This window comes from Thunnus thynnus, chromosome 10 (assembly GCF_963924715.1).
Source record: "Thunnus thynnus chromosome 10, fThuThy2.1, whole genome shotgun sequence".
Classification (NCBI taxonomy): domain Eukaryota; kingdom Metazoa; phylum Chordata; class Actinopteri; order Scombriformes; family Scombridae; genus Thunnus; species Thunnus thynnus.
Genome location: NC_089526.1, coordinates 31,610,726 through 31,638,209, shown reverse-complemented (window position 1 = coordinate 31,638,209; position 27,484 = coordinate 31,610,726). Strand labels below are relative to the sequence as shown.

General features: G+C 38.3%; 2 protein-coding genes across 2 annotated transcripts in view; both read right to left on the bottom strand.

Annotated features, from left to right (window-relative positions):
- Positions 1-10,006, bottom strand: part of LOC137191974 (adhesion G protein-coupled receptor B1-like) — a 61,430-nt gene extending 51,424 nt beyond the window's left edge. Inside the window, exons 1-3 of the mRNA XM_067602497.1 lie at positions 9,936-10,006; positions 5,157-5,259; positions 4,999-5,042 (exon numbers count right to left, since the gene is read on the bottom strand). The gene's annotated coding sequence lies outside the window, so the exon portion shown is untranslated. The remainder of the gene's footprint in view (positions 1-4,998; positions 5,043-5,156; positions 5,260-9,935) is intronic.
- LOC137192023 (adhesion G protein-coupled receptor B1-like) lies at positions 4,443-26,804 on the bottom strand. Its single transcript, XM_067602588.1, has 11 exons — positions 26,798-26,804; positions 26,378-26,479; positions 26,144-26,250; positions 25,624-25,818; positions 23,778-23,846; positions 21,780-21,888; positions 18,567-18,710; positions 9,936-10,011; positions 5,157-5,259; positions 4,999-5,042; positions 4,443-4,494 (listed from the first exon to the last, which is right to left on the bottom strand). Exons 1-11 carry the CDS (start codon positions 26,802-26,804, stop codon positions 4,443-4,445), a joined length of 1,008 nt encoding a protein of 335 aa, XP_067458689.1.
- Between the last annotated feature and the right edge of the window lie 680 nt (positions 26,805-27,484).

Here is a 27,484-nt window from a genome sequence, read left to right as displayed (position 1 = left end):
AGGTTGCTTTGTGTGATCAGATGTAACACTGATAAGTGGCTGCAGCCTGATAAATATGTCGATGTCAATGTCTAGCCTATATGCAGCAATGTCTCTATCCTGAAAAAATCTCCTTTCACCTAAACCCTACAGTGCCTCTTTGACTGTATTTGTTTTCTGATATGTATGTTGAACCACCCAAATCTGGATGTTAGGATACAAAGTAATAAGCTCTCTTTGACCACAAACTGAATTTACCCAAAATACTGCAGTGCTATACCCTGCAGGCAGCACTTATATCAGGGCCTGCATGATGATGATGATGGGAAGTGGCAAAATTAGCTATAAACCTGTCATGTACGCATTATAGAAAATAAATTGCCATCCAAACATACAGAACTGTGTGTTTAAAATTATGGAAAACAAGATGTACCATGGTAATACAGCAGACTGTAATCAACAGCGACACACTGATCAAACAGCTACTTGCTGACCTCTGGAGAGGAGAAGTCTGGACAAATCTCATCTTCCATGGAACATACTAGACTTATAAACTGGCTGCACTTTATACAGGATCACTGAACTCTATGCACTTAATGGATGTTTGCACTTTGGCACTGGTTGCACTTTATTGCTTCATATACTGTATTTGTATATATATATATTTTACTTAGTTAATAATGCACTGGCTTGACTTTTTCAGTCCAGAACATACAGGGCTAATTTCCAATAATTAGACTGATTAATGGAATTGCAAATAAATGCTGTGTTACAAAACTGTTCCATTTTCTTTAGTACACAGTGAAAAGAATAAAGGAAAGGCAAGTTTTAGGAAGATTGTCCAATTGGTCAAAATTGTTGGCAAGCACTAAACATCAAAATCATCCTCCAGTTTCTTGTGTTGATGATAGGAGGCTTTGTTGAGTCATAATAGTCCAGTATTCAAAGTAGGTAAATCGATAATGTAGTAATAACATATTGTGTGCTTGTCGATCCATGAATGTAAAAAAACAATACTGCATAGTGTAATTATTGTGTAATTATAGTTTTATTATTATTATTTTGGAACTATTTATTTGTAAGTTACTATGTGTTTATCCACTGTGTAGTGATTTCAGTTTACATTTTCACCTTGCTTATGTACACAGAAAGTTGCTGCTAGTTTAACAGTGTGTTATTTTTGTATAAACCCACACTTTAGATTAGATTATATAAATTCAAACTAATTTGGTCGCCAGTTAACAGTGACAGGCTAACAAAAGAGACACAACTCAGGCACATCGCAGCACACAACCTATGAAAGACAAACAGCCATAACAGTAGTAACACTTACACACAGACTAAGACTTATTCTAAGAGGACATTAGTGTAGTTCAGGAGCCTAGCCACTTAATCAAAATGTGTTCTCAAGCAGTAACAATCCAACGTTAAGACAATTTAAAGACACATTTGAGCTTCCATACAAAACTGAAACGTTTTTGCATTTCATTTAGAGGTGATGCAAGATTGCAGACTTTCTATTATTCAATACCTTGTTTTAAAAATGTTTCCAGGAAGTTATGCTAACCACTTGGTCAAAAACATCCAATATTATACTGTATGCCCTGTGATCAGGGCATCCTAACGTTTGGACATGTTAAGCTTCAGTCTAGCATCTCAACAAATCTGCTTTCTTAAGACATTTGATGCATTTTTACATGCTTGTTTAGTCTTACTGCAGTTGGGGGCGACTAATTTGTCCAATGGTTAGGGCAGCATTATTTAATGCAGCCTGTCTTTATTCAAACCCTGTTATTTTCACTGTATTATCATTACAAATATGTTTGACAAAACATGCAAAACCACAAAAGACGAAACGAGTAGATAATACAAAACAAAATCATATCATTCATCACTTCAATGCATAATGTTACAGTGCATGTAAGAGTTTAGCTAGCTCCAGATCCATCACCATTAAGTGATGCAGTTCCAAAGCTATTTAACTCTTAGCTACTGTGCCTAATAGTCATGTGACAGACACATATCTCATTAACAAGCAGACGTCGTGTGCTTTTTTAAGAGCTTATCAGGAAAATGGACAAGCAGGACAATATAGTAAAAAGTTTTGTATTCGTATGAAATTGTTGAAATTGTCAGGGCAACTGCAGACTGATACAAAATCCCATGTAGTTCAAGTATTAATTGTACATCAGGTAAGACATAATGTAAACAAAGTTAAGTAATCATGTGAGTGTGAGTGAGAAAGACAGAAAGAAGCTGCTGATGTTCTTGTTATTGATTTCAGGAGATTGAAGTGTGGTGCGGGTGAAGGCACAGGCTGCGTCACAGCTCTTATCAACATGACAAGGACGCCTCCTCAGATTCCAATTTCTCTCCCAAATATTAACTCATTAATCATAGCTGCTGTCCAAGATGGATTTTAATTTTGCATAGAACATGTCTCCCCCAGCCCCAACCCCACACCCCCAGCATCAGGAGATTAGATCCTTTGTCCTTGGTATGTTTTTGTCCTTGTGTCAGTTGTCTCTTTTTCTTGTCAGTAGTGGTGACATTCAGGAGGTGACTAAGGTCAGTATCACTCAAAAACCTTCACAATATCTCAAAGGTAACATTTTCATTAGAGCGTCTTTAGACATTTTATTGAACCAATATGAACAGTAGTGCATGTGGTGTAAATTTTTGTAAAAAACAGCCAATATTTAAATAAAGCTGAGACTCAGATAATACAGTATGAGCACTAATCCATCAGTACAACAAGAGTCAAATCATACTCACCACTCAGTATCTTTTTTTTTTTAACAAAAATACCATTTCTGCTTTACTGTTGCGACGTTGTTTGAGCAACGTTCAGCTACTATCAATGAATCTCAACACATTCCTGCAGCTGTTCCACAAAAACAAACCTATGAGGAAAGGTTGCAATGGTGCCCTTTGAGTCGCTCAAAGGCTGTTGTATGTGAAATATCTCTGCAGGAAGTGTAATGCTTAATCGCTTAACAGCTTAAAAATGATCAAAAGAATGGCAAAGTAGAACTCACTGAAATTAATCAATGAGTGAGAACAGTATTTCTGTTAAAAAAAGAGAAATTAAGAGCAATAGAATGTTTATGCTATGATTATGTTGATTATGCGCTGTGGAAACAGTATTGTGAATTTATCAATGTGAGGAACGTTTTGAGTTTGCATTAAAAGCTTGGAAAGATTGGACAAGAGAGAGGATGTTTACTTAAATATGATTAAATATAGACATTAAAGTAATGATCTTAGTAAAGAATTAGTGATAAAAAATTTGAAATAAAAGCCCAGGTTTCTTTCTTTCTTTCTTTTTTTCTCCCAAAATCATCTCTGTCTCTGTATATTTCACTCTTGCTTCAGGTCTATATGTGCCAAGCTAAACCTCCTTTAATCCCTTGACTGAGGCAATGAATGTTCTGCTCTTTTGTCTCTGAAACACAAGTGTACGCACCCATCTAAATGCAAATGTCCAAAGCTGCAATGCAATAAGTCTGCAAAATATTTCCCTCTTTCTTTCTCCCTCTCTCTTTCCCTCACTCAAAGCTCACGCTCTAACACGCACACACTATTTTCTTGTCTTAAACAAATAGGGCACTTAAGAGCAAGAAGCAAATGGGTAGTTCTTTAAATCTGGCCACAAAAGCAGTAGAATTGAACTGTTCAATATGTGTCTTTTTCTCCTCTTGTGTCCTGCCATTCTCACCGCTTTCTCCTTCTCTCTGTCTGTTTCTCTCTCTCCCTCAGTAGACGCTGAACTACTCTCTATCGCACATGTTGATGTGTCTGCGTGGGCTCGGATGGGGAGGAAAGCTGTGAGCGACACTTTTAATTTTCCACATGCTGCATCAGTGTCGTAACAGTGATAGTGTGGGGTTAGCGTTGTCCCAGACAAGAGCTGCCGAGCTGTCCAACACACTCAGCACCTTTCACTGGGGACTGGTGCACTGACTTTGTCAAGATTAAAAACACTGTGGCCAGACACAGAAGTTGCACAGGGAACATTGTGTTTCTAAAATGCCCACTTGGAGAACCAGACACTACATTAGGAGCTCTACACTGAATGTGGTTTGCCAATATTGAAATTAGGATAATTACAAATTGGATCTGGACCACTCAGTGTAAGCACCTCCTGCTAGATATTATGCAGATTGACTGCTTATCTGTGCATAGAAATAACTTGACAATTTGAAGACATTGCTAGATTAAAAAAAAGAAAAAGTTGAGTTGTGATTTGTGTGTGATTAAAACTGTGCGCTATGTTGTTTCAGATGGAAAAATATTCAAAACGTGACTAAAAGTCTAAAGCTTCACTAGTGGCTCTTAGAGGCTGCAGTGTTACAGTGACAATGTTGTTATTTTTACTTTTAAAAGTTACCTTTACCAGTAGTGGAAATAAAATGTATTTATAGGGAATGGTGCTTGAAAGGTCACTGGATCATGAAAAGGGTTCATCTTCTACCAGTTGGAATTTGATAGGGAGGCTTTGGTTTGACGGTGGCACTAAAAGGATGATCATGAGATCACCAAATGAATTAGGATTCATCATCTGGGGAAGATGAATATATATTTCATGGAAATTTAGCCAAACAATATCTTGCTCTGAACCAAAGCGTTGGATGGATGAATGGACAGGTAATATAACTCAAATTTAAAAGCAACTGGCAACATTAATCCAAAACAACAATATTGCCCTTCTTCCATATCATGTCAGTATTTGGTATGAACTCTTCAATGTGTATTTTTGGCTGAATCTATGAGTACTTGTGTATATACTGTATTTTCCCATTTCCATCAAGACAAGCAGTTGTAAGGAAACATGGAACAAGAAATGGCATGAAACAAATTTCAAATGATCGAATACCTCCTCAAAATAGCATCTATTGGCAGGTTCGGTCCAACAAAATATCAGTAAAAAGATCAGCCTTTAAAGATTCATATCAATCCAGATCAACACAAGGCAAGTTTGGATGCATGCATGGTCAAATCAACAATAGTGGATCTTACCTGTCACTCTCATCCCAGGATATACAGGTTTGATTGGTTGTGCCCTAATGGATGGAGAACAGTCACATGATCAATATGAGAAAAACAAAACAAACAACAAAAAAAAAAAACACAATTACACAAACTCACTTGGAGACAAGAGTTTATTTGTTACTCACATTGTACAGGTGAGAGAACTCAACTACAACCGGAGCAGAGAGGGAAGCAGGGGAGGGCTTGATGGCCACTGACAAAACCTTGGAATTAAGCACTGTGCTGTTTCTACAGAGAGACAGAAAAAACATTGGTGTCACAAAAGTTAACAAGACAAGAGTCATGCTAGCTGCTCTGTCAGGCTTACATGTAGGCACAGTGGTGCTTTGAGCTAAATGCTAAAGTCATCATGACAACAAAAACAATAATGAAGCTGATGTTTAGTAATTGTAATGTTTACCATGTAGACCATCATAGTTTTGCATGTTAATTTTAGCTAATTAAAACTAAGTAAGGTACAACTGAGGCTGATGTTAATGTCACTATTTCATAAACAAAATACTTTTATTGGATAAATAAAAAGTTTGACCTGATGATTGCGCTGTGAAAATTCTGGGGACCACTAAAGTCACGAATGTCATGAACATAAATATCTACATTTCTAATCAATCTAGCAGATGTGTCACTGGCTAAGTTAAAACTCTGACACACTGGGAGGATTCATCCTCTGGGGATCTTGAATGTCTGCACCAAATTTCATTGTGATTCATCCAATACTTATTGAGGCATTTCACTCTAAAACAAAAACATTAACCCAGGGGATCAATAACAAAATTAGGATACATCATGGTAGAACCATAACTGTCTGTCCAAAATGTTACGCCAACCCATTTAGTAGTTGTTGTAAGTGAAAACTTGCTGGTGGCACACTAAAATGATTAGGATTCATCCTCTGGGCACCGTGAATATCTGTACCAAATTTCATGGCAATCTATCTAATAGTTGTTGAAATATTTCAGTAAAAAAAACAAACATATCAATCTTATGATGGCACTAGAGGAAAAGTTAAAGGATCACCAAAGTAGATAGGATTCATCTGGGGACCATGAATGTCAAATTCTCCTCACAATCTATCCGATTACAAACAGTGACATCTATAGAAGATCTTATAAAAGGCAACATGTCTAAACAGTAAGATTTGTACATTGTACATAGATTTGCACATTGCTGACAATGCTTTTAGTTTAGTGAAGGTTTGACAACTGTCACAAAATGCTAAAACATTTCATCAGAGCCACTGTCAATATGACAGTTTGTGTCATTGTGGCATCAAAATCACATGAGCCAAAGTTGTTCAATCACCAAATAATATGGAGCAGATTATGGCCTCAGATGTTTCTGATGATCTTACCAGAGTCTGTGTGTTCTGCTTCAAAGCAAACACATAATCCTAACAACTAAGTAAATCCTTAAAGGTCCACGGGTTTTTCCCACATCTGAGTCACTCCACATTGTTTTTCAATAGCTTATCTTATAACAATTTTTGGGGCATTTTATTTTACATTCTCCCTGCCTGCTTAGTATGCATTGCAATTTCTGCTTTTCATAGGTACTATCAATCATGTGGAATGAGACAATCAGGAAAAAGTGAATTGCTACTGGAAGTACTGCGCTAAAAGCTTCCACTCGGCCAAACATGTTCAACAGCCCATGCTCCGCTTTCTGGTTCCTCACATCATCACTGTATCCTCTATGCACAATCGCCCTCTCACTACTCCAAAACACAATCAGTCAACTTAAACTTTTGTGTCATCTAGTCTCTTGCCTCAAACTCATCTCATTTTCCTTGAGGGGGGAATCAAATGCAGAAAAGGAGAGGAGACAAGGATGAAAAGAAAAAGAAGAGCGGAGAGGAGCTGAGGAAGATGGAGAGCGGCAGTGATCCAAAGATTCAGAACAAACATGTGGGAGGACTGAAGAGAGCCGGGGTCTGCTTCATTCTCCTGTTTCCGTATGCTACAGTCTCAGTTCATTATGTGCTTTCACCACATTATCATAATGGTGAGCTCCTTACCACGGCAACCAGAGCCATAGATAACTGGGTGTTACTGTATGCATACTGTATGCACACACACACACACACACATATACTGTATGTATATATATATATATATATATATATATATATATATAATTACATACAGCTACTCTTACACTGCTGTGTTAAAATGTATGTTAATCATGATATGAGCAGCAACAGCAACTTCCTCCAAGAAATCCCTTTACTCACGGAGATAACAGACATACATGGGGCCACCCACTGCTAGTGTGCTGCTGTTTCTGCATCAAATCCTTGTTTTCATTCAACTGGGAACATTCACTGCAGGCCTGATGTAAAATGCCCTGACTGTACCGTGACCATCCATAACACCCAGAACGGAATACAGCTTGAAATTTGGTTTTACTACATTTCGATGTGTAGCTGCTTAATAAAGAACATTTTGAACCAATGTATAACCATTATTGGAGCATAAAATATTTTCAGTTTTAAAAGCAAATATAGTTAAACCTAGTTGCCTGCATGTCTGATCACCAAAGTCGTGCTCACTAGATAAGTTGGAGTAATTTCATAGCTATACTCATACTCATTCATACTTTCCTGGTTTAATAATGCTATCTTTCAATTTGTCTCACAGTCCACAACATTTTATTTTAACCCCCCTATTAAGCATTTGTAAACAGTATGTAAAGAATTATTAAATGGTATGCAACACATAACACACTATAGTGCAGTTGTAAACAGATGTAATGATATTTTGTGTTTATCATGTGTGAACAACTACACCTCCTTATGGTGCATTCATAACTGTTGATGTTCTGTTCTGTTTTTTGTCAGGTCTTTTTGAGAGTCCTTCTTGTTCCTACAGTTGGATGTTTGAGCTTCACTGTGCAGAATGATGTATGTGCAGAGTTTGATATCACATTCATCTGTTTCTCTGTGCTCATTGAAAATCTGATTTTAAAGGGTGGGTCCTATGAGCATGATTTGTAACATCACAACTAGTTTTAAACCCAATCGTTTTCCAGTTTTCAACTTACGCAAGCATGATGATGAAGCCTCCAGTGCAAATACACTGAGGGGTGAATTCACAAAGAATGGATTTCAGCTGCTGATAGCACCATGAATTGCGCATCACTTGCAACCACTATCTGCCCCGTCTCAAGGTCTGATTCACAAAAGATATTGCACTAATGATATTACAGTGCAAACACACCCATAAAGTTTTGCAGCTGAGTGCAGTTTGCCCTTGTTTTGCATCTGATTGCAACTATCCATGTGGAAAAGTATAAATGTTGCCTTTGCACCAAGAACACAGCAGACAATGGCAGAGAGAAAGAGAAAAATTCAATTTTCAGGCCACCAGCTACAAGTCCTGACCGACGAGGTGCTGACGCATTCCTTAAAACTTAATGCAAGGAATTTAAATGTTACAGAGAGAAACTATATTTGGGTTTTAATACCCCAGTCTGTCAGTGTTGTTGTTTTTTCCAAACACACCTTCAGACTGCAAAAGAAGATGGCATGATTTGAGGAGGAGGACAAAGGAAAAATACTAACATTTAATACCTCACAAGCCTCTCAAATGGGCGGCGCAATGATCATTGGAAAGCCTGCGTGTGACAACCCTTATAAAAGTGCTTCACTTACCACGAACTCTCTGAAGACACCAATAATTTTACTCTGACTGCATGTGGCTATTAGGCTATTAGGTCTTTGTGAATTGGACTGTTTTTGCAATGAGGCTCATTTGCATAGAAAGGGGCCAATTTTATCTAATTTAAATACATGCAAATAGCAAAGGAGCACAGAGAAGCTATTTGCTTGGTGATGCAGTTTGTGGTGTATTTCACCCTTTGCAGGTGCTTTGTGAATTACATGGTTTCTTTTTGTCTTATTTGTGCAGGTTTAGTGGCTGCAAAAGCTGCATAATCCTTTAGTGAATTCACACCTCAGAATGGACTTTACAGTGAAGTGGGAGTTAAACTTCTGAAATGAAATATATTTGCATATTTATAGATTCTGGATGTTAAGGAGGGAGAAGGAATAGATGCCATTTCAAGGATTTTAATGTGGTATTTAGACTTCACAATATCAGACACACAGTATTGTTTCAAGCACAGTATTTCTACATGTCTTAATACATGTCGGGAGGGGACCTTTAAGACAATCCTCCTCTTATATATTGCACATTTCTAAAGTCAGCAGACTCATGAGGGACATTTTCTTTTGTCCCTGTAGTTTATTTCTCTGAAGGCATACTGTGCTGCATTACCCATGATGCAATTAGGCTTTCCCTATGCCTTCCATGTCTATATGTCGTCTTTCTGTTCTGAGCTTTTAAAAAATCTTTCTCCAGTTCAAGTTTTAATTGTAAGTTTTAATACTGTCATTGTCATATTTGTACTGCAGATATTATAGTGTCACTTTACTCTCTTTACTTTATTCCCCCAATTTGGCATTTAAAAGCAATATATAGACATGTAATAAATGGTTTATTCATTATCCATTACAACTCAGCCAACTGCACCCATCGAAAGCAACATAAAAAAGTTTATTATTAAAAAGTTATTTTGTTAAAGCTGTAACTTTACAGTTCACCCAGTACATCCTATTGTACTACTAAGGGTCACATATCCAAAATAAAATCCAAATCAAATTAATTCTGTTCCATCCTAGTACTCCATGTGGCCTGGTGCTCTGAACTAAACTATAAAATACATTTAGATATATTCTTGTAAACTCATTTCTCTCACATTTCCCTGGGGATTTATCAAGTTCCCTCTTGAATACACCTCTGCAAATTCCCCTGATCCTGAGTTTTATTACCAGAGGAAAGCCTGGGTAACAATTAAAGAAGCCACCAATCTTTCAGTTTCATTTAGAAAAAAATCTGAAGTCTTACCTCTGCAGATTCAGAATGCTGCCCAGGTTTCTGTACAGAACGATGCCTGTCACAAACGTTGAGGAGTCGTCTGAATCTGAGGAAGACACAGAAATACACACACACACACAGAGCAGAGAGGTCAAAGTCATATAAGACAGGACTGTTTTGAGGAGAGAATCCAGAGAGACTGAATGGTTCAGTCCTTATTAGTACAGTGGCCTGCTGTAGAGGAGCATGGCAGGTCTGCCATGCTGCCTCCACTCCTCCAGCACCCAAGAGCTCTTTACACTGGAGCTGGCCTACATGACTAGTCAGCTATAAACGCTGTCTCTTACACTGCTTTACCGTCACACATTTTTACACACACACACATGCACGCACAACTGCACACTCACAAATACATTCAGGCACGCGCTGACATTAACACTGACAGATATCAAAAGTTAAAAGCAAAGCTAACTTGCTGCTTTGAACACATTACAGACACACACACTAGCCATTAGCACATACACACAGTATTGTCCTTGTTGATCTTTTTATCTGATATGACACAGTTAATTTCCTTCGTAGTAGATAGTGGCAGCATAGCCTGACACTGTCCTCACCCTGGAAGAAAACAATGACTAAATTTAACTTCAGCAGTGGAGGAGTAAAGAAACTGGCTTGGCTGAAAAGTCTCTGAGCTAAGTTTTCATCAAACTATGGTCCAACTTCTTTAAGGATGTACAGTGTTCCTGAAAAAATTGGGGTTTTTTGTTTGTTTGTTTTCCCCATAACAACAACTACTTCTTCTGATTTATTTCTTTATGAAACCCTGAAACTATAGCAGACCAATTGAGGACTCATGATCTAATGTGCGTTTAGGTTGAGTTACTTCTAGGTTGAAAATCACTGTTGTGTGCAGTAGTACGACTGCTTACAGTGATAAAGGTATAATCCAAATTATTTCAGTCCTGGTTGATTTGATGATAGCTGGAGGTAATAGCAAGTTTGTTTTAATAACACAGGTCAGGTGTTGAGTTCCATTCAAAATGACTTTTGTATCAACTCAGACCAGTATCATAGGAATTACCTCCATATTGGACAACCATAATGAACCATTTTGCCAATTTTCGGTGCAAATTCAGGAATTAGTGAGCACTTTGTGTAGCAAGGCAGAAAGTAAGGGTGTGGAGGTCAGCGTGATGGATGTGTGTAATATTTATCTACCCTGAGGTCAGCTAACACTGATGCTGCCATGGTAACCTGAGTGACACCTGACTGCATGCACCATTGACCAGTCAGGAATCCATCCTGTGAAATAGTGATCATCCAATCACAAAAGACTTAAAGTACTTACAGTTGGACATGTATTGGATTGATATTGATCTGTGCATGTCTACATATGGCTGCGGCTCTCTGTGGATGAGCTCCCAATGCTGTAGTTAAGGGACAACAGAGTCGTGCCAGCATGGGAAGAAATTTGTCAAAACTTGACTGCTGGACTACATGAATTCACAGACAGGCCCGGGGCGAGGAGAAGCCTTCTCTTTCCGGCTGCAGTGTCAAAGGCGAAAAAAACACAACTCCATCTGCCGGGCCATCTGAAGACATCCAGCTCTTCTGCTTCACCACACTACATGGCAGCCTGAGAGCACACAGCAGTGTGCCAGGCAGCAGGCAGAGGCTGTAGCTCCCAGGCAACAGCTGAGCTCCCATGGGCATCAGGGGGGAACCGAGCAAGACATGTGCATGTATGTGTGTGTGTGTATGGGGGATGAAGTATTATGTGTCCTACTCATCCACTCTTTGGCTGGCCCATGCAATATGCTCAGCCAGACTGTCTGTGCCCAACAAGAGGTAGCCTGGAGGGACTTTAACCAGTTCTGTGTCTGTATGCTGGAACTGAAACAGCCAAGTGACTGCCCTAATACATTTGTTTGTATGATGAATGTGCTGATTATTTGTTTGCATATGCTGGAGTGTGACTTTGCACATGCATGTAGTGAAACATGAGCCTTAGTATTCACATGGCTTCACATATGAAAGGACCAATCAAAGCTTCATGACACAGGCTTGACGCTGCTAAGTCTGTTTCCTGCTTCTACACCCACTGCTCTATCCACTTCACCTTTGTTTGCATGCATGCTTTGCCATACTGGGGGATGTTCTCAACCAGTTTGTGGGGAGAAGAAAAGGACTAGAAACGCCTTTAACAGCGAGTGTGCACTTATGCTTGCCTAATATACTCCATTACCTCTTAACAGAAGCCCGCATGCCAGGAATGGAGTAAACATCATACAAATTTAACTTCTGTCCTGCTACTTTGTCAGATATTATTGTGATCATGCACACGGACATTTGCTGTAAGTTGCTTCCACTGCCATTTAATAGAGTCTTTAAACAACAACAACAACAGGAGGTTGAGGTGAAGTTAAAAAAAATATCACTTTGCCCCTAAATTCATTTGACTTGTCATGCATGCTGTTTATTTTATTCTAAGGCATAGAAATGTGATAAGAGATGTGATTTACTTGCAGGGAGACAGCACATGAAACAACATGTATATAAGCAAAGTGTCTGTTGGTGTCCATGGTGACTGCTGGTTCCTGCTTATTGTGGGCGATGCCAAGTGTGTCTCACAGTTTACCTGTTACCGTCTTTACAGTGAGAGCCCTCCACTGCTGTGAGTGTGACTTCATGTGGAGAGACACTGTAGTGGAAGACAAGTGATGAGGTAGCAATCTGGGAGAGAGCCTTGAGGACCTGATTAGCGTGACCATTATATTCCTAAAGAATTATATCACAGTGGTATGAGCAGGGTATGGCTTTTAAACAGTTAAACACAAAAATGTTCGCTAAAAGCTAAGTTTAGGCATGTAGGCTATGTGTAGCTTATAGGGGAATTTTTGAAAGAACAACACACCCTTGCTTAATTCAATTCACTAGAGTTTGCAGCAACAGCCTTAACTGGTCTAGTATGACCACTAGCTTATGGTGGCTAATGTCAGCAAACTTAACCCTAACATAGGCAACTGTTCATATTCTGACCCTTCACAGTACGGAGCGGGTCATTTTTTACCTGGCTCAAGTACCCCTTTATAATTTGTCCCTGTACCAAATTTTGAACAACCAAATCAATGAAATAGGGGCTCAGGTACTTTTTATAGTCCTATGAAAGCTGCCCTCCACTATAGGGAGGTCTATGTTGGGCAACCACTCTGTTGGTTTCTTGGGAATTTATGGATTTGATTTGTTACTTTGTGCAGGCTTGTTTGCAGGTGCAGATGCTGCGACAGTGTCAAGGCACCTAATGACCTTGTGTCCCTATTGTATGTACACCATATATGATGATGCCTATTCACAGTTTTACTCTTTCACTGTTTCACCTCAAAGGTCTGCAGGGGCCCGTGTAGGTGGAAACCCAAATGTACTGTAGCAATGTGGTGGAACATGGGCAGTTCTCATGGCAGTGTCAAGGTCCCGCTTGAACTCTGTCCCCATTGTCCCAATGACCCTATGGTTTCACTGTTTTTAAAAACCTCTTTAAATAAATATAAGTAAAATTTGACTCGGATCACCCTCTATGTGCAAAAATGTATACCAGCTGTACAAAAATAAATAATTTAGAAATATTTCAATTTTTGTAAATTCTGCTTTAGGAAAAGTCAAAATTTCATGTCATGAGTGTTTTTACTACTTTCAAACTTCAAAATGGGTCAATTTTGACCCAAAAAGTGTATAAGGGGTAAATGGATATTGTTGTGAGAGTTATAATTTCAGTTTGCTATCTTACAACTCTCATCTACTTGCAGCACTGCTGTGAAAGGACACAAACAGTTGTAATTTTGCTTGGGGTGGCTTGAACTAATGTGAGAAAATGTTTCAACTTGAGCTAACAGTTTGAGCTTATCCTGAGGCTAAAACAGTGAGAATGAAGAGCTGAAGTTCCTGATGAGTTCTGATGAGATCAGTCTGATCACATACAGTACACAGACATATTGCACACACATTGGCCGGTGCGTATGTTGCTAGCAAACCGCAGCTGATGTCTGTACAGTTGGGACAAATCTACATGGACTCTAAAAACACTCCAGCAAATTTGGCGGCTGGAGTCTGGCTACCAAATTTGTGTGAATAATGTGAAGCAAAAACACTGTACATCTTTACACTTAGTTCTAGCACATCACAGGTAATGTAAAATAAGAAAAACCACTAAGTCTGGAGATCTAATGATGATGTATTTAAAGTAACTAACTCACTTGACTTTTCTGAACAAAAACAAAGCAAATTTATCAGCAGACTCTTGAAACTTGCAAGCTTGCTTTAGTTGTTTCCTCCATCACAGTGAATATCCTTCAAGCCACCATATTTGAAAATGATCAGAAAATTTAAAATATACATGACTTGTAAAGAGCTAAAACTTGAAAACATAGGGTTGGAGTATTTAGTAAATCAAACTGCATGTTCCCTGATATGTCTCATAGCATAAGCAGCAAAATTAAATTTAGAAAATGATTCACACATTTGGTTGTACCAGATTAATTCATCTTCTTTCTTTCAGTTATTTAATAATTAAGGTGATTGCTGTTCTGTTGCATGTTTGCACATTGCAAAGGGGAGGCTAATCAAATTCTGCCTGTAGGCCCAAAACACTGTTTGGTTGCAACATCATCATTTCATGTTCAGAAAACACATTTCTCTCTGTTCTTTTGTAGCCTACAGAGCATGCCTTTTGTATTTTTCATCTCAAGAAAAAAGGCTCATTTCAAGAGACGTGAGAGGGGACCAATCAATCAGTGTAAACAAGGCATCAGGGCAATTTTAATCCGTGTAAGCAAGTCCAAGCTGTAAACATAAGGAGGGCTGGCTGCTAGTGTGACATTGCCACTGTGGAGACACATCTCCCAGCTGGGGAGGAAATTGTCTCTAATTGCTCCTGATTGGCTCCTGTTGACTCTTGATTAGGAGTGACGGCCTCATTAGCATGCTAGCCGTACAGGACAGTCTTTTAACGGTCGAAAAGCACAAATAACTTTACTGCTACTAAAAAACAGTGTACCTAGCACCTGCCTGCAGACAAGAGTCAAGCTGAGCTGGTGGTCTTCCCAATAATGTTCACGACTCATGACGCACAAACCTCCCCACTCCTAAAACAGAATATTCATATAAAACCCCTGATTATATCCAATGACAATGGCTTTATATATTCACTGCCAATGGCTATTGATCACTAATTACTACAATATTGATGCATGGTGTCTATAGTATGTTTAAAGTTAACTAGAGTTTAGTTTAGTTTTAGTTTTATTTCTGTCATGCCAAACATTTGGCCCATCCCACTTGGGATTACAAGATGCCACTCTTTTACAAATAATACATCTTCCAGTATTGCATACACAAAGTATATGGAAAAAGGAAAAAAAGAAAGATAAACGAAAATAAAAAACAAAAATTCCAGATGAACTGTTCACATAAAGAACTGTTATGTACTCTATCTCTGGATCGTCTTTTTTCCTCTTCTCCCAAGCTTTTTCCAGATAACTGACTAATTTATATATTTCATATGTGAACAGCTACCTCAGTCTTAGTGCATTATCCATATTTACAAAATCAATATTTATTTTTATCTTACTAAACAAAACATTGCGCAGTTCACAATAAGGACAGTAGAAAACAAAATGGATCTCATTTTCTGTATCATCTAGACAGCACATTGGACAAATCTGCTTTTCTTCTTTTAGATTAACATGTCATCCAGTTTCAACAGTCAGAGGTAAAATACCAGATCTCAGCTGGACACACAAAGATTTTTGCTTTTTAGACAAATTATACACAACATAATTCTCCATACTATATTCAATTTTTATCATTGTAAAAATATGCAGTTTTGGTTTAGTCCATATATCATCAGCCCACTGCCCTTTGTTCTGAGCAAAGCAAACACAGATTCTCTAAACGAACAAAATGTTGAGCTTTTCATTAAAAAAAAAAAAAAAAAAAACTCAACAAACCCAGAGTTGCAGAACAATGAGCACACGTCTTTAGACCACGAACCAATAATTTGTTTATCTCAGATAAATATTTGTCTTGTCAACCTACTTTCTTCCATATCAAGTAACTGATTACATAAATGAGCTATATATCTTCCAACAAGCCTCACATGATTCCCATCCCATGTCCCCACTATAGCCAGCATATTTGTGCACACCCAGAAAATACCTTATAGCGCTGATTCACACAGGTTCTCTATGTTTGTTTACAGAATCATCCAAAGTGGCTCTGGGGGGCATCTCATCCACTTATTTTAAATAGTCATCAAAAGAACCTGTCCTGCTGAAATCTCCACAGACAAAAAATGCCTCAACTCCTGAACATAAATAAATTTGACTTAAAAGATGATTAAAGAAAAACAAGGCATCCTTTCCCCATACAGCAGGATGATTACTTTATCATCAAACAGATGCATCTAATTCAGCAAAATTATGTCTGGTTTCAAAGTATGCAGAATTACAGATCTTAACTTACAGTTTCCTACTGTCAACCCATTAACATTGCGGTGTGCTAGAGTAATAGACTCCTGACCATGATGAAGGGCCAAAGAAATAGTTCATCTTCTGTAATCTGAAGCACAGCGCCAATGATCCTCATCTCATTTCACAATCTGCCCATTCCCTGTTACAACAAATCCCCGAAAGGATCTCATTTAAGACAGTTCAAATCCAATAGTATCTCCACATGTGATTTTGCTGAGCGAGTGTACACCTTGTTGTATCGATCGTCATCTTTTAGTTTCTTCTTCCTTCTCAATAATGCAACTTTATCCCAGACTGAAGCCAGCTAGATCCTGACCAGGCCCAGTCCACGACCTCTTGGCTTTAGCCTCTCCACTGCAACCAGGCTGTATATGGGGTCGCAACGCAGCCCCTCCAACAATAGCCTGGACCCTGTCTTCTCCACCTGTTCCCCTTCCTTGAAAGGCAAACCAAAAACCATTCTGGATTGAAGTCTGTTGTAGCTGTTTTCCTGATGTTTTGTTCCATCCGCTCAATACGAGCCGTCAATATTCCAGTTTCAACATCCAAACTGTTCTGCATCTGCCATTCCAATACAATGGAAGTGAATAGAATTTTGATTGTGGTGCTCAAAGCAGTGAACAAAATTATAGTTTAAGAAACTCAACTGCTGTGTAGGCAGATCGTTGCAGTGTCAGCTGTAATGCAAGGGTCACACTGTACTGTCATGGTGAAGATGGAAGTGAACCTGAAGGTGAAGCTCTAAATTTATCAGTCTGTTCCAATCCTCACCTACAATTATGAGTTTTAGAGTGCCAATATTAGGCTGGGATGGATGAATAGATAAAGTGCAACGTGTTTTCATAGGGACCTTCTATTTGGTACAAAGTGTCCCAGTGGAAACTGTCCACACTCTCCAAAAGTTGCTGTTAAGTTTTTTGAAATGACAACTTAATCTGAGTTACAAAGGTTACACTAAAAGGAGGTTGTTTTTTTAGAAGGTGTACTGACCTTTTGAATAAGGGACATGGTTTTTGCAGCACACATGCACAGACATATACTCTCTACAGACATCGTTTCTGGCCTGTAAATCTGTAAGAATATCCTGTATACAAACTGAAAATGTACTTATTTGTTTCCCTTGCATCTGTTATCTTCAAAGTTATATCCATATTCTGTCTTTCTTTCAGAATTCTCTATAGTTATTTTACACACCCTTTATTCATAGTGTTATATGTAAAAATATTTTTCAACGATAATCAAACACAATACATTTGAGAACAGTTATGTTTAATATATTGTCATCAGCAGAGATTACTGGCTTTGTTTCAGAACACAAGGTAAGAAGGTTAAATTGTAAGGCTGCAAGCTTCAGCTAATGATTATTTTCAATCAATAATACTCAGAAATTTAATTGATAAATTACAGATGCCTCTCAGACATCACCAGAGACCAATGTGATTTGTCTGATCAAAACATCAAAGGTTCAATTTACAATAACATGAACTGGAAGAAAGCTGGTTCTTGTATCCTAAGGTTTTCCCTACTTTAATACCAGCGTTGTATAATTCCCTTTGTCTGTAAGAAACAAATGAGTATGTAAATGTTCATTTTTGCAATTCAGTGCCATCAAATTGTTAAGTCAGATGAGCTTTGTATTATATTTTATGGAACTTACTCTGGCCTTGTGATGTAAAATGATTTTGTTATTCTCCTGCATGTTTTATCAACATTAAATACAACCATCTCTGCATGCGTTCGTCTGAGCAGAATGCTTTGCTTTGCAGATTAATGGCAGTAAATACTGTTTTATAAATCAACTGCTGTTCTCTATTGCTTTTTGTCTTGAAGGCCCCCTCCTCTCCCCTCCCCACCACACACACACACACACACACACACACACACACACACACATTCTTGAACTCTTGTCCGAAAAAGAAGGCAGACGGCCCTGCTGTAATCAGTATTTGGATTCTTTCTCTCAAAAGAACTCATCTATAAATTATCCAAGAGATTCATTATTTTGTCAAAGATGGCATTAAATTAATACAAACAAAACAAAAAAACAGTTGTCAGTCTTCCCTGTTATGTGTTGGTGGGTTGGGGTTGGAGATGCAGGGTTGTGTGTGTTTGTAAGGTGTGTTGCAGCTCTCACCTGGCTTGCCAGTGGACAGGATGTTCTTGGGGATGGTGACTCTGTCCTCGGAGCTGCGTGCCCAGTCCACCATGCCCCTCCAGCCCTTCATAGGGAAGCTGATATCTGCATGACCCACCACTGGACGCTTGTGGATGCTTAAAACTGTAACAGAGAAACATTGACCACTGAAACTGTAAATATTTACTTCATTTTATATGGTAGCAATTTATTTAATTAACGTTGTCATTCTGGTTCTCCATATTAAAACTTTACTACTGCTACTTTGTAGATACAGCAGCTAATGCATATTTATTTGTCCTGGAAAAGGCATCCTTCCTCTGTTGCTCCCCCTGAGGTTTTGCCTCTATTTTTCCCTTTTAAAGGCCCTAAAAATTTATTTTCTCAATTGGCTTCCTGCCATGATTGATGGGGCCTTACTGGAACATAATATTTTCTGCTAAGGTTAGAATAGATTTGGTTATTTCGTGTGTGAGATTTCTGTATTTGTGTTTTTTTCTATGCTCTTGTCACTGGTTTGAAGTGGGAGGAGCACATTTTGAGAATATTAGCACAAAACTGAAATAATGAAGGTTGTAAGGCTAGATTTTGACATAAAGACCCTCTTCTAAGAGAGCCAGACCTACTTTAAAGCTGTCTGTCTACAGTAAGTGGGCTAACATGTGTAATACACTATTTCATGTAAATGAAACAGTTCACTGAGTGAACTCAAATTACTGTTAAAGAACATGACAGAAAAGATATTGTTTATTGACGTAATCTCCCTTCTAAAGAGAATGATAAAACAACACATTTAAATAAAGAAATCACTAAACCAACAAAACAAAAAGACAAAACCCAGAACAAATAAATAAAAATAACCCACATCCTATACAAGCTGACTGCTTTGATGAGCTGGAGGAGGAAACTCTGAGCTAACTATATGTTGGCAGATGATGTCTTTGTCTATGTTTAAGGTGTGGGGGGGCAGAGGAGGTCAGCCGCCCCAGGGGAGGACTGCTGCTGGTGTGGGCAGCTATTTGGCTCCAGACAGCGAGGTGGCAACGCTTTAAACAGGACCTCTCATCACCTCAATTCCCACATACTCTCCCTGACTCAACTCAAACTCTGCCTCGTTTTTATCTGGAGATCATTGAGAGCAGGAGAGCCTCTGTGATGACTACAGTGTGTTATTTTCCCCCTATTTCAGAAAATATAGAGTGCTTACAGTCACTGGGCGATGGAAGGAGGCAGCAGGTGGTTGTGAATGTGGATTCTGGATCCCATGAGACACATCTAAAGACCTGCTGCCCTGGGGAGAGCTAATATTTACTGTGGTTTGTTCACTTGATGTAGATACCAGGGAATTAAAATAGAATGCCACGGAAAAAACAGTCCTCACTGCCTCAGGACAATCAGATTTAATTAGGTGACACTGTGAGAGACATTGGGCAAACCCGACCCCCCCAAAAGCAAAAGAGCTAATATTAGCTGAACCATGCATGGGGGGCCCAACCTTCCTGACCCTTCACAGGCATCATATCTGGCTTGTAAATCTGTAGGAATATCCTGTACACAAACTAAAAATAGACTCCCTTGACTCCAAGCCAACCTTAATTTTACAGGTCTCTGGTCTGTATAAATGTAAGTACGATTTGTTTGTACCTGAGAGCAATGTGTGCTGCAGTTTTTGTCAGCCCATTATTGACTTAAATCCTAATGACAACCATAACTACAAAATAGCATAAATGGGTCTAATTTACTTGATAAACTTCACTATAGGGCCAAACCGCCACCTTCTTTACTGAGGGATCCAATGATGTTTGTTGCTATGGATACCATGCAATACTTACAGCTTACAATATACCTCAATAATTTAAAGGCTTCACTGTATTATTATTAAGAGAGAAATTGCACAATATAGATGCAGAGATGCCAAACCAATGCATAGACAAATGCAGTGTGGAAGGTATGTGCTAAACTAACTAAAGTTGGGGCTGTCAAACACACCCGGTGCAAATCGTTTTTGAATTGGATCCCATTTTCATTCACTGTAGGTTCATATGAGGACCTAGATGTCTTTTGTGAAAGAATTAATATTTTATTTCTGAAGACGTGTCATTATGAATGAATTAGAGCCTGATCAACACTGAAGTTTTAAGGCAGAAAAAATGGTAACAATATATGCATAAGCATTTTTCATTAAAAAAGTCATTAAAGACCAAATTAGGGATCCTTCTGACTAAGATATGCACTGAGCAAGACATTTTACAGTTAATTAAAGCAACACATTTTAGTAAAATTCACTGGAGATTAGATACTTAAATACACAGATACAGCAAAGATTGATATGAAATAAGGAAACAGTATAAACAAAAAAAATATAATTATCTATACTGGCCTATAATACATTTTACACAAGAAGATAAGTAGTACTATTCAGAAACTTTGTTAAGACTGAGAAAATAACCCAGATGACATCATCAGGTGTGTCTCAGCTTGAACTTGAAGCCTTCTTACAAACTGGGGTTGTGGGGTTGGAAAGCATTTAAAAGGCAGGGATGGTCTAACAGAAGACACTATCATGATAGTGTAATAAGTGTGAGATCCAGTGTTTTTGGAACTTGACTCAAACTACAATCTCAAGTCATGATATCTCTGCCACTTCAATTTTGACCATTCTTTGGTTGATCTGTCTCTCATCAGTCCCCCAGCTTTATAGAAGCGTAATACTGAATCTCTGGAGTAGCCATTTAAATGAAATAGTGTGAGGTGTGTGCAATACTGTATTAACATTAAATGAATATTTGAGATTAGTGTGTCACTAATAATTACTTCATCTGGATGTACATTTATCCGTCATTTTTTGCTTTTCTCTCTGTCTATATGATGAAAGCTAAAGAATAGCTTAAAAGATAATGATCTAGTGGACATACTATCTAACGGTGACACCTTTGACATTTCTTGCATTTTTGCAATTTCCTGTTACTTATCAGCCAACATAAAAGCTTTAATTGACTGATAATATGGATGAATCTTGGTTGTGGACACGTGAAACATTGCTTGCTGTATGAATTGTCTGTCTAACTATCAGGCCACCCTCCCCTACCCTCCCTTTTATGTTTTGTAGTTGCATTGTATCAGTCACGATCAGAGAAATAAAAGCAGTGATGAGTGTTGGTTTTGATAAGCAATGATAGCTGTGGATATCTCCAGGGTGGAGGTAAGGCTGACCTAGGTTATCGGTGACTTCATACATGTCTTGAAAGTCTTTCATCCTCAGACCAATGACGTCCACAAAGTCCTCAACCAGACGGAACAGTTCTTTGATGTTTGGCCCCAGCTGAGAAAATAAAGACACGTGAAAGTAGCATGAAAAAAAGGATTATGGATTTTAGGTGAATATTTGGAACTGCTGTTGAAACACTTGATACACAAAAGGACTTATAGCTATATAGCTTATAGCTATATACTGTATATAGCTGTATTGCTGGAAAACATTGTCACAATATCCCTTATTGGTTCAGTGCTATTATTTTTCATAATCCACTCAGCTATGACCAACATTTACATTTTGTGCATCATGGTCTTCCTCTTCACTTCTGCTGACAACCATTTATGCAATGCACTGTATGGATTTGTTTCTTCATCTTTTTTTTTTCAAATTGGCATTTGAGGAATGAGCAAAACATATAATATGCTATGGACATTAGTAATGTAAAAACTGTAACCCTCAATCATGAAAGGATTTTGTGAAATAGGGTAAAGGTTAGAGAGTTACATTTAGAATTATGTTGAGCAAATTAAAAATACCATTTTCAAAGTATGCTACAGTGTTGATTTTTGAATGTGTTTTTCTACCATCCAGGCTGCCAATGCTTTCTATCTATTTACATACAGTATAAAAATCTATTTGCAGAGAGCTAAAAGTTGCTTACGATAGTTAAACCATCACAGCATCATGTCCTTTACTTTCCTAATCATTTTTGTAATATTTTATTATCATTATTATTACCACACACTGAAAATATAACTTTGTCAACATTGATCTGTATTTGCTTGATTTGGTGTCATTATAAGCTTAGTCAAATTTGTGCCCTCATCAGACACAATCAAATAGGCCCAGGGCAGAAATGTGCTGTGAGCTTCTTTTGATTGCCTTCCTATTACTCATGTGCATGTGTATGTATTAAGCATAATTTTATTTAGTAAAATGCACCATGTAAGCACAATACAAATTTAAAAAATAAAGGCCAAAAACTAGATTTTAACCCAGGGCTCATCTTCATTTCAGTTTATAATGTGCTTTAGTGGTGCATACAGTACTGACAAACAACTGTGAAATTAATTAAATTACCAAAAACTAATTGCCACATGGTTAACATGTAGTTTTTGGCCCCACTGTGGCTCTGGGTCTGGTTGATAATCCATCTTTGGCCCTGATAAAGGTCTAAAGACTGAAAGCTTGACTTTTTGATTAAATGCCTTCCTTTAACTTAACAATGTTAAAAGCGGACATGGTGCCCCTTGTGATGAATTCCTTGTAACCCAACTTTCAAGTCACTGCAAGTATTGATTTTACCATAGAGAAATAGAGGGACACCTCTGGCTGCTTGGAGGCTGGGACATACACATACAGAAATATAAAATATCACAGCCACATTGGAAACAGTGATGTAAAAGATGTGTTTATATTAAATCACTGATTTTGGTCATGGATAAATAAGAAAACTATTCCTACAAATTGTATATAATGTAAATTGGCATGAGCTAAGTTTCCACAGTTGAAGGTAGAATAAGAATAATAGTGGTGTAGCCAACTTCTACCACCAGCCACTTCTTGTGCACAAAGCATGTTATTTTCATTTTAAGACAGCATTAGCATTATTCAGGTGCCTTCATGGTGATGGATGGACAACTGGACAACTGGATGGAAGTGACGATAGTGATGCACAAGTGGATGCATTCAGCAGCTGGATAAGTGGGTGTTTGCTTTGACTCAATTACTCATTAGCTATAGCTATTTCTGTTCCTTCAGCATCTCTTCTCTCCCTCTACCTCTGTCAGTCTGAAAATATACAGGTGGGCTGTTTGTCCACCTGTGTCTTTGTTACTCATCAATTATACACCACCAGGGTTTTAATTATTACTGTAAACCGAGTTCTACAAAAGGTGCAATTACAGATGAGGTGACGACGGGAATCCTGTTTTAGAAAAAAGGGTGATACTAACCAGTTGCGCTTCCTCCCATCTCTCTCTGTTCTCTTCCATCAACAGATTGCTGACGGACTGCACAAAGTTCTGCAGAACAAAGAGAAAAAAAGATTTCAAAAGCTATCAGATTATTACCTTTCCATAAGGTATTTACAGGCTAAGGTATTGTAATGTATTTTAAATTTTTCTTATTGTCTTCAAATCACCAAAGCACCGAATACATTTAGTCCTCAGCTGAAAATAGTCTACTTAATAAATAGTGAGTGAACTAAATAGAGTTACTTTTGCTAAAAACTACAGTTCCCAGCTGTTTTAGGAAGTGATATGGAGTGGCACTTCACCAATCTTACACATGAAGATCAGTTTACTTGTCCTGAGGAATACTACTCGACCAGTAAAAAGAGTTCTATCTTGCCTACAGTAACTCTGAAGGCAGCTTCCTAATGTCTGAGAAAATAACCCCCTGATGATGTTCTAGTGATGTCATCAGGCTTATCTCAGTTTGGATCTTGAGACTACATTTATAACGGAAAACCTGTGTTAACCTGTGCTAACTGGGGGCATGGAGTTTGACAGATGTAAGTGTTAACCAGGCAGGGAGGGTCTAAGGAAAGATGGATTTCTACTATGGAGTTGTATTATGGCATGCATTAACTGTAGGATCTAGCATTTTTTGGGGCTTAAACTCTATGGCAAGTCCCCTAACTTTAAAAATACCACTACTGTCACAGAGTAGGGAAGTTGGAAAGTATTTAGACAACGTAGAACATTTTCGGTACTGTTGTCATGGGATTTCCTGACACTATGGGCTCAGTCACATAAACATTTAAAATGGCAAGATTCTGCAGGGAAATCAGTCAATTCCAATGGATATGCTGTAATCAGTGGATTTGCTCATGAGATGGAACAAAATCTGATCAATATCCCTGTCAAGTTCAACTTCAGTGAATTTTGACAAGCAAATTTGCACTGTTGACCTATAGTAAAACATCTTGACAGTGCTGGCCTTTGAGGGAACAGAGAGCCTAAAAAGGAAGAAGGGTTTATTATCTTATTAGCTATGTTGCACCACTCAGCTTACCAGAGTATACAAATATCACAGTAGAGTTGAGGAATGTGATAGTGTGTTAGTGGTTAGCTCGCTAGCTACAGTAGTTTACCATCCAGCCCTGAGAGTATGTAGTCTCTGTGTCATCAAACTTCTAATACCACATATTTCACAAAAAATCGGTTTCTGGTGTGACCAGGGGCCACATTTATAACTGTTGCGTTCATACATAAGAGGGTGTACACCACTTTCTAAACAAACTTTGGGATTCATAAAAAACAAACTTGATGGGACAATGTGCTGTCCTCCACGGAATCTCTGACCCATGCGTACGCACATAAACTGGAGAAATGAGAAACTGCCACAAGAAACATAAGAAATGGTGTGAAATTGATACCATTGTGTAAAATAAATTGAAATATTACCTCTCACATATTATATGAAGAGTTCACTTACAAAAACAGATAAAAGCCATTCTTAAAATGAATAAACAAACACCTGTTTGATTGATAAGACTTTCTGTGTTCTGTCCCTATGCCACCTTTTGATGTGAATCGTGCGCAGTTTTATAAATGAGGCCCCAGGCCTTAATGCCATCCTTGTCCTTTAATCTGGTTTTTGTCCACATAAGATTAGATCAATTTTGAAATTTCAGTATTTTGTACTTTCATGATTTACTTCCTCATTTTTACCAAACCTTGCTATAAAATGTCAAGTTTTTCTTCACACAAAATGTAATACTGCTAGGGCGGAAAACACCCTCAAACAGAAGTACAAGCAACATAACAATACTGGTAAACACATATATCAATTCACCCTCATGTCTGCACTGCTGGGGCTGTAGTACGCCCTTCTGAAGATCTCTGTCATGTTCTTCAGTACGTCAACAATGGCCAGCAAATCACCACTGTAGCTGGTCCCATCACTGGATGTCACCCTCAGCTTAGTCATCACCTCTGAAACTCCATCTCCCACAAGGCCACGCTGTGCTTTAGACAAATGTTCCCGAGTCTGACAGAGAGAGGGGAATCTGTTAATTTTCACAGTTAGTGATTAATACCACAACATTTCTGTTTATGGTAACAGCTTAGGCCACAATCAGATTTTTCAGATGACCTATGTTTGTAACAGTTTGGCCCCAAGTCTTTTATTTACCCAGCTTAATGTTGCAGGGCTTTGTAAGGGCATTGGCAATGTAACACAGCCAGCAGGCTTTGACACAATATCTTGTAGAATAATATGAAAATCTATTGAAATTCCGCACCTTTGTGCCCTGACATAGAATTTGAAAAGCCACAATCAGTTTCTGTATATTTCTGTACTTCTCGCTTCTCACCAAAGTTTGTATGCTGCGATAGTCATTGGAAATGCATTTCATATAGGTGGGATTCTCCCAGTAGGCGATGCCCTCCTCGTCAAGGGTGCAGCGGCGCAGAATAAGCCCTGTGTGGGGACACATGCAACAAGGGTCCTTTATAATCAAAGTTTATAATCCAACTCCTAAGAATACCAGTGGGTATTTGAGTGTTATGGATAGCAGGGTGTAAATGTACATATGGCAGGAGCTCACCCATAGCATTTGGAGGACAGCGTACTGCTGCTGTATCCCCAGCTGGAGTTATCTTCCATACCACGTTAGAGAAGTTGTCCTCCCCACATATTTCATGAGGCTCTGTTCACAAAGGAGTGTTAATAAGCATCAAGCTGTTACAGTAGGGATCAAAAGTAGCACAGGTTTCTGTTTCTGATGTAAAACTGCTGATAAAGCAACTTGTGCTCCCATTCACTGACCTGGACATCTCTTTTCACTACATCGCCGGACCTCCTCTTGTTCTCCAGGGCAAGGCTGCCCTCCAAAAAAGGGCCCATAACAAATTCTGTTTCTCTGCTGGCCCCCCCCTCCACAGGTCTTAGAACAGCCAGACCATAAAGACCACGGCTGCCACTTGCCATCCACTGAAAGGATGCATGCAACATGAGACACACATACCAGTCATAGTGTTTTTATATATTTTAATCCATTTCTTCCAAATTATGTATCACTGCAGATGAAGCGCCACTGGTTGTAATTATTTCCCTTGATTATTAAGATGAACTAGCAGAGACTTGGAAGTTGCTCAATGCAATTCATTGATAGTCAGTAAAATATAAGTAATGTAATGTATATGTGATTTGTAGTAAATTTGGAATCTTGGTGAAAAACAGCTGCACAAACATACCATTGACTGATTACAGAATACGGAGGCATAAACTGGACGGAGGGTTGGAACACAAGATTGACTTGTCTATTTACCAAAAATATCAATGGGGTCTTCTATAATTGAGCATTGAAGAATGGTGTTTCTTTTCAAATTCCAGTAAACTGCAAGGCCTTGAACATTTTAAAAACTAGTGCTGCTGATATGATATCTGAGTTTCGATAATTACACCAATACCTAACTGAGAAATACATGATGTTTTTCTACAAAACCCCTTTTTCATTTCACACTTTAATAGAAGCCAAGTTTTCAAATGTGAAATGTTATTTAATCAAAAGCAGCCATACAAGAACTTTGTCTGAATAAACTAGACTAAGCTTTGAAAGATTTTAATTCATATCAGAAACTATCTGATCAGAGAATAACTAAACAAGGCTTTGACTCTAACCAAACATTTGATTCCAACTTTCTGTACTTTA